This window comes from Falco punctatus, assembly GCF_963210335.1.
Source record: "Falco punctatus genome assembly, chromosome: 6".
Classification (NCBI taxonomy): domain Eukaryota; kingdom Metazoa; phylum Chordata; class Aves; order Falconiformes; family Falconidae; genus Falco; species Falco punctatus.
Genome location: NC_137585.1, coordinates 41,050,884 through 41,065,019, shown reverse-complemented (window position 1 = coordinate 41,065,019; position 14,136 = coordinate 41,050,884). Strand labels below are relative to the sequence as shown.

Sequence of the window (14,136 nt, the reverse complement as noted above, 5' to 3'; positions counted from 1 at the left end):
GGATGGGGAGACATCTTCTCAGCCTTGATTAGTTGAGAAAATGACCACATTCTGACCACCGATGATCACACATTCCCAGCGAAGAGTTGTGTCAGCACAGCAGAGGAATGGCACACATTGGTGCTGCTACAGGAGCACATGGCTAATGAAGAAGGGGCATATTTCTGTGTTTGGTGTGGCTGATGAACAAAGCAGAAATTCTAATCAATAACCTTAATGAAAAACCTGAAGGTATATGAAAAGCCCACTGAAGTCAACTATTGCAATGAAACTGTAGGACTGTGTGAAGATTAAACACAGAGTCCCCAAAATTTATAAGTTTATTTTGAAATGCTAGGCAGTGTGTATCTGAGAACGTACCAACTCCGATGATAACAAATAACGTATTGCAGAAAGTGAGAAGTGTTCTGGTACTTGCACCACTTACAGCTTTGCTAAAATTAAGACTAATTCTCGAGCTCCCTCTAGTGGAAAAGATGTGGCATGGCTGTGATGCGAACATCTCGAGCTATGTGCAGTAGCTTATTCGTGCATTAGAATTTTTATTATAGGTACAAGTCAGGAACAAGTGTTTTCTCATAAACACTTTTTAAAAAAAATGTTGGCTTTTAGCTACATATAAAGGAACAAAGAATGTATCTGGTACCTGTCTATAATAGATATTACACCTTTATGGGAAACTGGAAAATTTTTCATAACTTTATTGTAACTATAGCAGACTTTTTTCCTCAAACTAAGACAATCAGTCTAATGATGCTGGTATCTATGCTGATGCTTTTTAGTTTTACTGTTTTCGATAAGCCTAGGGTTTAGAAAAAATAAGTTTTAAAACTGCATGCACAAATGTAAGGTCTTTTTCACTGTTAAATGAATGGAGGCCCAGAATCAACCTGGGAAAACCTGATGTTTAAATTTCACATGTACTTGGTTTTTATGATTGATTGTCTAGATCTGAGATGGACAAATTATGACTCATAACTTTGTTACAAAAAGATATTTTTTGAAGTATGGTCGTCTGAATGAGCAATAGAGTTTGATTTTTTTGATAAAAGGCTTAGTTGTCCCTCAAATACATGGCCCATTTAATTTGGGTAAATTTCAAGGCATCTGGCTTAAGGGAGATTTGACTCATGGGCTGTACAGACTGTGGTGGCCAGCGTTTATTTCATAGGTTGCACTTTGCTTTACATGTTTGCACGTAAAGGAATTCTGTATAAACATATGTATTTATGTTCGCTATTTTAAAAGTAACAACAAACCAACTTTAAACATACTTATTGCATTTGTAAGAGGGTTGATTGTCCTAAAATACATCTTAATTCTGCACTCAAAAAAAAAATACAGTAAATATCGGGGGGGGGAAGCGAAAGATGGATGTTACTTTTTATTTCCCTGTATAACTAGCTGCTATCTCAATTATCGTATAGCTCCAATGGTGTCTCATTGTTGGGAGCAGACTGTATAGCATGTTTATCTTTAAGGATTATATCATCTAAAATAAGAAGAAATTCTTGCCCATAAGTTTGCTCAACTTTAGGTGTCACATTCAGCTTGTATTTTCATGAAGATAAAATGAATTTGTAATGGAGTAGTAGCATTTTTTAATGTAGGTTGTCTTCCTGTTATTTTTTTTCTGTTGTCTTTACATATAATAGAAATGCATTTTGTAGCTGACATATATTATGTCTAATTTCAAACAGCTTGAAATAATGCTGGAGCCCAAGGTCTGGAGAGAAGCTGCTACTCAGGTGTTCTTTGCCTTAGGGCTTGGATTTGGTGGAGTCATTGCCTTTTCAAGCTACAACAAGAGAGACAACAACTGCCATTTTGATGCTGTACTGGTGTCCTTCATCAATTTTTTCACTTCTGTGCTGGCAACTTTGGTGGTGTTTGCAGTTCTGGGCTTCAAAGCCAATATCATAAATGAAAAATGTGTTATCCAGTATGAATATCCATTTCTTTTTTTTATTATTTTTATTGTATATTTCATTTATGAATTAACAGATCATTGAGTTTGATTTCTCTGTTTTATTGTGTTTTACAGAAATTCAGAGAAGATTTTGAAACTTTTGAAAATAGGCAATCTGAGCCAGGATATGATCCCACATCATATCAATTTCTCAAGCATTACAGCAGAAGATTACAATTTAGTTTATGACATTATTCAGAAAGTTAAAGAAGAAGAGTTTGATTCTCTTGGTCTGAAATCTTGTCAAATTGAAGATGAACTTAACAAGGTGAGTGTAATAAGTCCTAAATACAGAGATTATGAACAGATCCATAATTTTCAACCTGATATAAACTGTGAAGTGTACTTAGGCAGAGCATCACTACAGTGTACCTATGAGCAGCCCATCTGTAGATCCTTGTGAAAATGTGGTTCTGAGCAGGGTTGCATTCAAGTTTACATGAGACCTGAGGACTTTTGGGTCTGATGGCTTAATATAGTTTTCACTGATCTGTAATTTGATCATTATATCGCTGTCCTTAGGAGGTGATAAGTTTTTAAAGTTCTGGTCTTTTTAGAAAAGTTGAGCGTGAGGATTTTTTCCAAAGACTAAACAGAGGTGTACCTATTCAATGTCTCAAACGATGATGTCTTCCAGTGTTAAGATACAATTATTAAATATAAATACTACTTTACTAGAAAGTAAAAAAGTTATTTTTTCCTTATTAGATAATTGTTTAATGAATATAATCCTGTTTTGCAATTTTTACAGTAAGCCATATCTGTAAAAGAAGATATTTTTCTAGCTTTTTCAGAGGGACTTCCAGTTTTAAATGCTGATATCTGTATAGTTGCAGCAGCATCTGAAGCTAAAATGTCAAATCAGTGACTTATACATTAAAAATTCCTATTGTATTCCTGCCATTTAAATTTGAAACAAATAGTATGAAAATGAAGTCCTTTATATCCTTACTGGAGAAAAGAGAGTGTATTTTGTAGCAGTCCTGTATAATAGCTCTCATGCAAAATTATCAAAGAAAGAGAGAAAGAAGTTTTGATTCGACACAAGAAGAAAATTTTTTACAATGAGAACAATCAGCCTTTGGAATAATCTTCCCCAGGGAAGTGGTGGATTCCCCAGCTTTGCACACTTTTAAGAGCTGGCTGGACAAGATACTGGGCCATCTTATCTAGACTGTGCTATTGCCGGGAAAGGTTGGGTCAGATGGTCCTTGACGTCCCTTCCAACCTGGTATTCTATGATTCTGTTCAAGAAGTGTTTTGTTAATATCAATCAGCTTAAGAGGTTCTTGGCCAAATCCAGTGTTTCAGCAAATAGTGTTAAGTTTGCAGGTTTGGAAGGTAGCAGCTCCCCATTCTGCCTTCAAGATTTAATCAATGTCACTAAATGAACACAAAGTCAGACTGTCACACTACTAAAAAAAATAAAATAAAAAATACTGTCCATGAATAATAGTGTGGATTTTTTTTCTCCCTGACAGGCAGTTCAAGGAACTGGTTTAGCTTTTATTGCCTTTACAGAAGCAATGACCCACTTCCCTGCTTCTCCCTTCTGGTCAGTCATGTTCTTCCTCATGTTAGTAAATTTGGGCCTTGGAAGTATGTTTGGAACCATTGAAGGCATCATTACACCGATTGTTGATACCTTCAAAGTCAGGAAAGAAATTCTTACTGGTGAGTTGCACAAACTTTCTTTTCTCACTAGAACAGTAAGCTAATTTTTTTTCTTCCCCAAAAGTATGAAGTCTTGTTCTTTGACAAGGAAGTTCTCAGTGCTGACATTTTACAAAGCAGTAGATCACTCTATTCTGTCCTTCCATGCGCAGGCAAATTAATACCTGCAAATAAAACCTTTTCCTGAATGTTAGAAGAGGAGGAACACCCTAGAACTTATATTTTAATGGAGGATTTCTGTCACAAGTTTCTGTGTGTCCTGAGCTCTTCCAGAATACTTGCCATTTCTGTATCACACATCAGGGAAACGAAGGAAAAGGAAAGAATGAAAATACATTGCAAATTACTACAAATTATTCCCGAGTAGGCCAAGTGAAATCTTAATTTATGAGAAAGTGTTTATTATGTTAAAAATCAGTACAGTTATTCTCTAGCAGAACATATTTTTCCCCTGTTGAATGTGGAAAGGGTCTTATAAGTCTAGTTGTTGTTTTTTTGGTTTTTTTTTTTGTTATTATAAGTCTAGTTGTTGGGTTGGTTTTTTTGTTATTATTTAAATGTCCAAAGTTATGAGGTGTAGCCTGTTCGTGTAGCTCTGATGATACTGTAGCAATTTATCTTTTTGAGATAGAACGTCAACATAAAATGTGGAAGTTGAGTTTCTGAAAATCTTCAGGACAGCAGCAAGGGACTTGAAGTGTATGCACAAATACAGATTTTGTATCAATACCTGTGACAAGAGGGATAGAAAACAAAATATAATAATCTGCTTTATCCTTACATAACTCTATGAAGGAAATAATAGTATGTTTTATAAGAGTTAACCCTTGACACAGCACTTCTCTGCTGCATTCCTGACTGCTTTTCTTACTAGTATTTAACAGAAAACATTTTTGCTTTGCAAATGCAAGGATAAAATTCTTCATAAAGATAAATCAACTGATTTTTCAGAAGTCCTAACCTATTGAGAACTTGTTTGGTGGTGTGTTGTTGGTTTTTTCTATCCGCTTTTAAATCCTTAGTGTGATGCATAAAAATTAGCTGTTCTTTCTAAGGATATATGTAAATACTATGTTATATAGTAGATACTGTGAAATAATAGAGCATTTAACGGTAATTCCTTGTTACTGCATGTTGTGGTTTAACCTTGGCTGGTAATGAAGTACCACACAGCCGCTTGCTCACTCCCCCCTCACCCAGAGGGATGGGGAGGAGAGTTGGAAAGGAATGTAACCCTTGAGGGTTGAGATAAGAACAATTTAATAATTGAAATAGCATAAAAATGAAAGAGCAATAATAACAATGATCACAGTAACAGTTATAATGAAAATGGGGAGGGAAAGAATAAAAGCCAGAGGTAGAGGAAGAAACACGTGGTGCACAATGCAGCTGCTCGTCACCCGCTGACCGATGCCCAGCCAGTCCCCAAGCAACAGTCTGCCTGCCCTGGCCAACCCCCAGGTGTATATACCAACCATGGTGTCCCATGGTGTGGAATATCTCTGGCTAGTTTGGGTCAGCTCTCCTGGCTGTGCCCCCTCCCAGTCCCTTGTGCCCCTCCAGCCCTCTCACTGGCAGGGCCTGAGGAGCTGAAAAGTCTCACAACACAGCACCATGCTAGCTCCTAAGAAGATAATTAACTCCATCCCAGCTGAAACCAGCACACTGTGTTTGACAAAAACCACTGCTTAAGATAAAGGAATATTCAAGAACTACCTTTCTCTTGTAATTTTTTTGAGTGGTATACGTGCATGCTTTTTGCTAAGCTCAGTTGTATTTAAAGGGTTACAACTTGATGTGGTGTTTTTATAAATTATAAAACTGAAATCCCTGGGTTATACTTCATGCAGTATCAGTGGGACTTAACAACAGTTATGTCTGCACTAGAATTTGTGCTTAAAACCCACAAATCTTGAAATGTGAGTGCATTTGCAACTTTTTGCACTATTGTTCCAGTTCAGTCCATCTCAAGTTCAGGGAAACAAACTCATATGCTTAAATTTTGTATTCAAGTGTTTCCAATCTGTCTTTTCCAACCTGTGTATGTTCTGAGTTATGATGTGTATACCTACCAGAGCCTTAATTTACAACTAAAGATGCATATTTTTGGGGTGTAATGTGAGACACAATGGGAAAATATAAGAATAGCAAGGATTTCTAAATTTGCTTACACATGATTCTGGTGGTCTGATTCTTTTCTCAGGGTCAGTAATAAAATTCAGTGTGAAAAATGAGACTTGGTTCAAGGAGGTTTTATCTATGTCTTTCTGTCTTGTGTTAGGAGTTTGCATTATTTTGTAGTGATTAGATCTCTAATTATATGAGTTTCTATTCTCTGAAAGTCATAGTTCCTACAAGGTTGAAGAAAATGATTGGTTTTCTACCACAGTATTTAAAAAAGTGTCATTGTTTATTTTCCACTACTATAATCAATACTAATTGATTTTCTGGGATTTATGCAATGGGTATATTCTGTGTGGATATTTTATATTTTGGCCTAAGTTCCCAGTGGGGCAGGGTGGGGGGAAAGGGCACTTTAGCTGGGAGAATCAGTCTTACTGGTGTCCAACCTCCAGCAAATTTCACAATTTATTGAAATTTTGACTTATTTTATGTCTACTTAGGCTTTCAGTCCTATTCTTGATGAATTTAGTAGGGAAAAAATTACATTGAGATTCATTATGTGGGATCAGGTATTCAAGAAATCTGTTTCAAGTTGTCCCTAAACAAAAGAAGGGGAAGAAATGTTGTTGCTTAGTGGACAAATACATTTAGATAGCTTCTAGTGGAACTTTATGCCATGAATGTTCTTTTAGGGGAAGTCTGTTCAGCCTTTGTATTTTTTACAATCATAGTCTGAAACTTGGGTTCTTTTAACTCTTAAAGTCCAAAAAGTGATCTAATGACCAAGTAACATGTTGTATGATGTTCAATTTAGAAGTTGTATTTATTTTAGCCTTATATTCACATTAAGTTAAATGTTTAATAAGAAATAGTCACTTGATTAATCTCTGCTGCTTAATCAGGACTGCTGTAATACGGCAATTCCAGTAATTTTAATTACATAACTTTTCTGTTATGCAGAGAATAGTTAGGTTTCCTAATACTCTTAAAATTGGGACCCCCTAAAAAGTAAAATGTTACCAACTTTGATTATATGAAATAATGTGTTCAAAGTATATCTGTGCTGGTTTGAACTCTCTATTTCCTATTTGTCTGTAGGATATGGTTGTAACTATAGCTGTTACTTTTGTCCTTTATTCCAGTCATCTGCTGTTTGGTAGCATTTTTTATTGGCTTGATCTTTGTGCAGCGGTCTGGAAATTATTTTGTGACAATGTTTGATGATTACTCAGCTACTCTGCCCCTGCTTATTGTGGTCATTTTGGAGAATATCGCAGTCACCCGAATTTATGGAATAGACAAGTAAGTGAAAGAAATGATCTCTCTGTCCATAACAACAGTATTCATTACAATAATTACTACTATTTTAATTATATTGTGTGAAGTATTTGTGATATACACATAAATGCAAATAAGTAGGAAGTGGGTCAATCTGGATGTGAATCCAGTCTGTTTATAAGAACAGGTTTGGAGCAAGATATACTGTAGCAGGAGAGTGCAGTGAAACCCAAGGAGCGATTGCAACACATCCAAAGAGAGAACACAGTAAAAGAGACAAAATTAAGAGAGTTAGAAATAAGACAGCAGTAGAAAGATTTCAAGAAATAATAACCATGGTCTAAGCAGCAGATGAGAATGAGTATTCTGAACAGTTCTGCAGTATTCCAGGCAGCCTGAGAAAGGAACAAAGCAAACTCTAATGGCAGTAACAGTAAGAAAATCTCAGTTTATGCATTCGATTTAGTTGAGGGTGTTTTAACAATGAATTGTCATTTGCATTAGTTGTGAGAGAGGAAATAGAGGAAATTATAGCAAAGACCAGGGCCAGCACAGCTGACAGTGATGTTAAGTGACCTTCTGTCTGTGATGGCTGAAGAGAAAAGGCCATCAAGTCCCTCTAATTTTTTTTTTGTTTGCTTCTGACTGAAATAACCAGAATATGTTCACTAAGCAAGATCATCAATGTGTGCCACACTTAAGGAATAGAAGAGTTTGTATAAAAAATAACTCAAGCTATCCACAGATAAAACAGAGTATGCTATATTATCATATTGAAGTAATTTAAACATCTGTGATCCCTTTTCATGTACAAAGGGTGACATAGAGTGGGTGGGTTTTCATTTGACTTTTCACTTGTTCGATCTGATTGATCAGCCAGTCCCTCACCATAACGAAATAAAACTGTAATAAGAAAACTTAATTTTACTGTTTCCAGACATTGTTTCTGGTCTATGCAAGTAGTTCTGGTCTACTTGTTCATTAAGGGGGAATTCCCACTTGGGCCGGCCACATGTGTAATCCTATAATTGATCACAGACATGAAAACATGCTGTAGATGTTTTTACACATGTAAACAAAAGATAAAGGAGATGATCTGGTTATCAGGTTGGTAATGTTCTGTCAGCTAGAGTTCCCAGTGTGAAGTGAGATAGGTAAGTTGCTGACTTTTGGCATGTGTGTGAAGAAGTTGGTGTTTAGATGTAGCTAAAATGTAGTAATAATTCACTTCTGAATCAGAGTGCAGTCGATCCATGTTTTCAGAAGGGCTTCTGACAGGGTATAGTGAAAAGTTAGCTGCCAGATTTCTCATTCATAATGGCCACCTGAACCTCCCTCTGGAGTATTCCTAGTATTTCCTCTAATGTATATTTGTCCAGAATACCCCCTTCTTCAGGAGCCTAGCGTTCTTATTCGCAGAAACTACCAGAATCAACAACTTCAGATTGTCATTGGCTGCAATAGCACCAAGGGGTCCTCCTCATAGATGAAGATACATATATATGTCTTCCTAGCCACATTGTCTTTGACCAGAAACAAAAAAACATTGCATCCAAAGAGATTACAGCCAAAGGATAGAAAAAAAGATATCTGTAGCCCTGTAGCCAAGGAGTAAAATTTGCTATGCTGCAGGCAGTACTAAAGAGCTTGGTAGTTTTTAAAAGAGGATAAGTGGGATGAAGATGATGAAAGACTTTGAACATAAATCTGTTATCTTCATTTTAATTGGATAAATAAATGGAGAACCCAGGAAGAAAAAGCTATCTGTAGAGGGCACAATCCATTTGTAAATTCAGCTCTTTTTAACAATGTCTTTTCACTGCAGTGTAAACAAGAGATAGAACACCCAAACTATGCAGTTCAAAAAAATATTTGAGTGTTTATATGACAGTAGCTTCACATGTGTAACTGCTTTGAAAACATATTTATTGCTATGAAGAGCTTTTTTGAGTTGCATATTCAAATGGGAGTTGGAACAGAATAGAGTTAAAACAGAATCAGTGCTTGTGCATGCTCCAAAAGAATTAGTTCTAAAAATATTCTCTCTTTTTCTACTGGCTCTGGAACCATATACTCATCTGTCAAGAGCACAATAATAGGAGTTTTGTTCATATTGTAACTTGCAATTTTGAGGCACAAGGAGGCACATCTAAAACTTCACAAAGTTTTATTTCAGTAACTTACATGATGCACACCACAGCTTATGCACTAAGTTGTTTTTTTAAACTGCAGCACACATGTGGGTTCAAGTTAATTTTGCAGAATCTGTAAGATGTGCTGGTTGTATGTGTCCTCAAAAGCAATGACACATGCCTTAGTAAACAACCCAATAGACAATATAAGACAATATAAAAAAGAATCTTACAAAAGAAAGGCAAGATTAAATATCTTTCCAGCACAGTCCAGCAAGCAGTTTACAAAGTCACCATGCTGTGTAGCGATTCCTTCTGTTCATCTGTTCTGAACTAGTAATACAATCTGTTTATCATCCCATCAAATAATCTAAACTCCATTTCTATACATGCATTTTTTCAGTGTCTGCTCCCTCAAATTAGGTGCTATGTATCAATTACAGTACTTGAAATATCAATGTATGCACTAACAATAATTTTTTACTCCCTTCACAGATTTATGGAGGATCTGAAGGATATGCTTGGTTTTTCTCCAAGCCAGTATTATTACTACATGTGGAAGTATGTTTCACCTTTAGTATTGTTATGCTTGCTTGTAGCTAGCATTGTCCAAATGGGATTAAGTCCTCCTGGCTACAATGCTTGGATTGAAGATACGGTATGTATATAACAGATGCCATCACTATCATAATGATCATATCTGAAGTATTTCAGAAATACGTGAAAAGAAAAAAATTGCAATTAGAAATTCAAAATCAGCATAAAGAATGACACGGTGGTTTTATCTCAAGTAACACTAATGTAAACCCAACCATTTTTTAATTTTAGAGTATTTCAGCTTTAAAATGTAACTGCTTAACACAAACCTTCAGGCTTTCTGTAACTTTGTTGATGTATGTTGAAGAAGTTCTTAAGGTTGGGAGATGTTACCTTTCATTTAATCTTATTTTACTGTAGAACATGGTTGGGTGATAACACTGAATAAATAATTTCAGATATCACATCAGTGTTATGTGGAATTAAATATTGATATTTAGCCATGTCATAAATTTTCCCTTTAGGAACACATATCACATTGTAGGTAACAGCTGCATTAAAACCTGTCTCTGGTAATAATGTTTTGATTTGTAAAAAAACTTGTCTGTGTGAACAGCAGAGTGAGTGCTGCGTGTTAGCTCCAAAAAGAGATTCAGTCAAGGTAGCTTATAAGAGTTCTGCTAGCTTGTAGGCTCATCAGCCCTCAGCTGTTTCTACAGGCTTGTCATACAAAATATAGGGAGAGTAAAATGTCAGAGAAATGGATCTCGGCGATCCTTCTGAATGGACAGTTGTCTGAATTAAGCAGTGGGGGGAAATCGCAGCAAAGACAGGTGAAGTGTAAATACAAGAGGCTGTCTTTACTATAGGTAGATTCCGCCTCTGACCAGACAACCACTACTACTTTCTCCAGATTCTCAGAAAAATGCTCATTATGTTTGATTCTTGCCCTCAAAAATTAGAAAGAGAAATACCTTGGAATGCCAAACATACCATTCCTTTCCATGTATAAAATCAGGCAAACTGAGTCTGTTGGCCAGTGATTCATGGATGCAGTAGAGGTGTGGGGTGCGGGGTGCAATCGCTGCCCCAGTAAATGTGTTAGTAGCTTACATGAAGTTTATACAAAGTGGAACAATTCCACAGGGTGATCTGAGACAGTCCCTGTCTAGACCAGCTATTAGCCAACAGAACAAGGACTTACTTCCAGGCACAGTTACAGATACCACTGCATATTTGCCTGTTCTGAACATCCTTTAAACCAGGGGTCCTCAAACTATGGCCCGCAGGCCAGATACGGCCCCCCAGGGTCCTCAATCCGGCCCCCGGTATTTAGAGAACCACCCCACCCCCCGCCGGGGATTGGGGGGGAAACCAAGCAGCCGCAGATGACTGCCTGCCACTGCATCCGCGCGCTGGCTCCCTGTTTAAGAAGTTTGAGGACCCCTGCTTTAAAGGATCAGGAAACAACTATAGACAAATGTAGCAGAAAGCCTAATGTGAAAATCTTGATTTGTGTTCCGCTAGAGTGCTCTGAGCATCTTGGAAACAGTGGGACAGTGTTTTGGTCCTACTCAGTGGTGGTAAGATAGCAGTCCTACATCTTCATGACACTTCAAATTTGAGATCTGTAGCGGTGCCTGCGTTGTAGGTGCAAGGTGCCAAAAGATGAGTATGTGTTTGAAAACTGCTGGCCTTGGCGTGGACTGCAGCTTCACTCTTTTTTAAGTAAACATGTATTAATAGTGTTTCTTTTTTCTCTTGGGTTGCTCAGGCTATGGAAGAGTTCCACAGCTATCCAACGTGGGGAATGATTGTCTGTATATCTCTGATGGTGTTGGCTGTACTGCCAGTCCCAATAGTCTTCATGGTGCGCCGTTGTAATCTTATCGATGACAGCTCTGGTAGTTTGGCATCTGTATCGTACAAAAGAGGCCGGATAATAAAGGAACCTGTTAATATGGAGGGAGATAATACAAGTCTGATTCATGGGAAGAGTCCAAGTGAAGTGCCATCTCCAAATTTTGGCAAAAACATATATCGAAAACAGTCTGGATCACCAACTCTGGACACTGCTCCAAATGGACGTTATGGTATTGGGTATCTCATGGCAGATATGCCTGATATGCCAGAATCTGATTTGTAACTGCAGAAAAAAAAAATGCTGTTTGTTTCTCCTCTCTCACTGATCATGGCTCTCCTACGAGAAGTGGTCAGCTTCACTTATGAGGGTGTGATCTCAGGTGCTCCATAGCAGCAGTCTTTAAAATGTTGTGATTGTACGTACAGGTTGAGAAAACTCCCTTTGGATTAATTCTCTGGATTTTCGTTTGCACTGAAGGGAACATACTGAAAATCAGTGGCAGCCTACATCTGCCAGTATAGCCAAGAATCTGAATTTTTTTAATTGATTTCTAAATTTAAAGCTTTCTATCTCTGAAGCCCAGATCTCGTTCAAGCGATAAAATATTTCTGATGTAATATTACTGAAAATCTTCCTTTTTTTTTTTTTTTTTTCTGCTTTCAGGTTAACTCCCTAGTATTAAAAGTGAGCTCAGAGGTAGTTCACCAAACCCGTGTTTGTGTAAACACTTGTATATACCTTATGTAGATATGCTGTACCTATTTTGTTAGCACCGATAATTACTTAGGCTATTAGCCGAGTGAAAAACAAACCTGCAAACTATTTTCTTATGTAATAGCTGTATAGAGCAATAGTATTAGAAAATCAAGGTGTAGACTTACAGGAAGGTGAGGAAAGATTCCCTGTTCACTGGGGACTGCATAAACTGTGGCTGTATATTTTATGTAAAATATTTGCTTTTTCAGTGTGAAAACAATGTTAGAGTGAGTCACTCCAAGAATCTTAAGGATTGTGCAGATTCTGCATTTTTTTCTATGCTGTGTGCCTAAAAAAGACCTTCTTGATATTTATTGTGGTTACCAGATTACATATATATTATATTTATATAATATACTTGTAATGTAAATATGTATATTATTCTGTATGTAATCATTTCAAAAGTTGAAGCAAGATGGCTTTTTTCATTAGTCTCCTTCAGTTTTGCTTCTGTTTTATGCAGATGATTTTTTTCAGTCAGTAATTGTTAAGAACTGTATGGCATTACATTTTAACCTATGAATAAAGAGATTGGTAAGTTATGTATGTGATTTCTGAATACACTTATTATAACACAGCCTGCTTTTCCCTCAGCTGGACTATCTGAAACACTAACATTTACCGGTTGAATGGAGATGCTAAAAGTACCTAAACCCCAAAAATACTAAATCAGTCATCTTAATAAACTGTTGGACAAGGACTTTTTTGGTGAATAAATTAGTTGATGTAGCACAGTAATGTGGCATGATGCTCTGGAAGCTAGTACATGATGTATTCCTTACCTTGAAGAGCTTTAAAGTTAGGTGTAAATTCTGACTTCACTACCTCTAATAAACGAAGGGTAGAACCTAGTTACATTGTCCCAGCATCAGACAAAGAACCAGATTAATTCATTTGAGGTAAATGAAAGTCTTGGAAGCTGTGCTTAAAGAGCTTTTCCACACTGACATACTCAGAACTGTACTATGGCAAACAAATGAAAAATAATAGAATCTTAAATCAAAATACCTTAGCAAAGGTAAACTTTGCTTTATAAAGTTTAATTTGATAAATTAAATTTGATAAAATTCCTTAGGAATAACTCTTTTGTCTTTAGACAAGAACCCAAGTTAATCTTCCATTTCTAACCTGGGAGCTTTTGAAGTAACTTCCCATTATGAGAAAGTTGAACAAGTAGCATTAGCTGAGAAGAAGCTGTATTTAATTATGAGGCTTGTCTTACATTTGTTAAAGTGTGCACTTAAAATAGTAGCTTTCTAAAATGTATGTATTACAACGTATGGGAGAGAGCTGGCATAATTTAAGCAGGTAGCTCACTCATAACTGCTCAATTGGCGATATTAGTATGTGTACAGTGGATTGCCATTGGAGGCACAGCAAGCATGTACAAAATATTCTTGCTGGGGCAGAACAGTAGCGGAATTCCACCACTGTATCGCATTGGGCTTCTAAAGTGTATCCTTTCTGTGCCCAGTTCAGAGTTCAGAAATCTGTTGTTACAGGCTACTTCTCTGTAGTGACACATGCTTTTAGTTATATAGACCCTAGTTTTAGATGTGAAGTGATGGCCAAGTGTCTATACAAGATGTGCAAAAAAGAATGTGAGCAAGATCTTACTGTTGAAATGAAATAGCTACTTCTGTCTAATGTTATTTAAACAGGCTGCTGAAGATTGTTCTGCTGGGGAACATGTCTTGTTTCTGCCCTTTTGCCTCTCCTTGAACACTTCTATTACTTAGATTTTCCACTCATTTAAACCACTGCTGCTCAATCAGTTGCATCCTAATAACGCCGATTAGTAT

General features: G+C 36.7%; 1 protein-coding gene across 5 annotated transcripts in view; it reads left to right on the top strand.

Moving 5' to 3' along the window:
• SLC6A15 (solute carrier family 6 member 15) overlaps window positions 1-12,877 on the top strand; it is a 38,957-nt gene extending 26,080 nt beyond the window's left edge. For all 5 annotated transcript variants that reach the window (XM_080394196.1, XM_080394197.1, XM_080394199.1 and 2 more), the window contains 6 exons: window positions 1,701-1,942; window positions 2,045-2,237; window positions 3,451-3,643; window positions 6,910-7,069; window positions 9,673-9,835; window positions 11,489-12,877. In XM_080394196.1, coding sequence (XP_080250322.1) covers window positions 1,701-1,942; window positions 2,045-2,237; window positions 3,451-3,643; window positions 6,910-7,069; window positions 9,673-9,835; window positions 11,489-11,860 — 1,323 coding nt within the window. In that variant the 3' untranslated portion in view covers window positions 11,861-12,877. The remainder of the gene's footprint in view (window positions 1-1,700; window positions 1,943-2,044; window positions 2,238-3,450; window positions 3,644-6,909; window positions 7,070-9,672; window positions 9,836-11,488) is intronic.
• The last annotated feature ends 1,259 nt before the right edge of the window (window positions 12,878-14,136 follow it).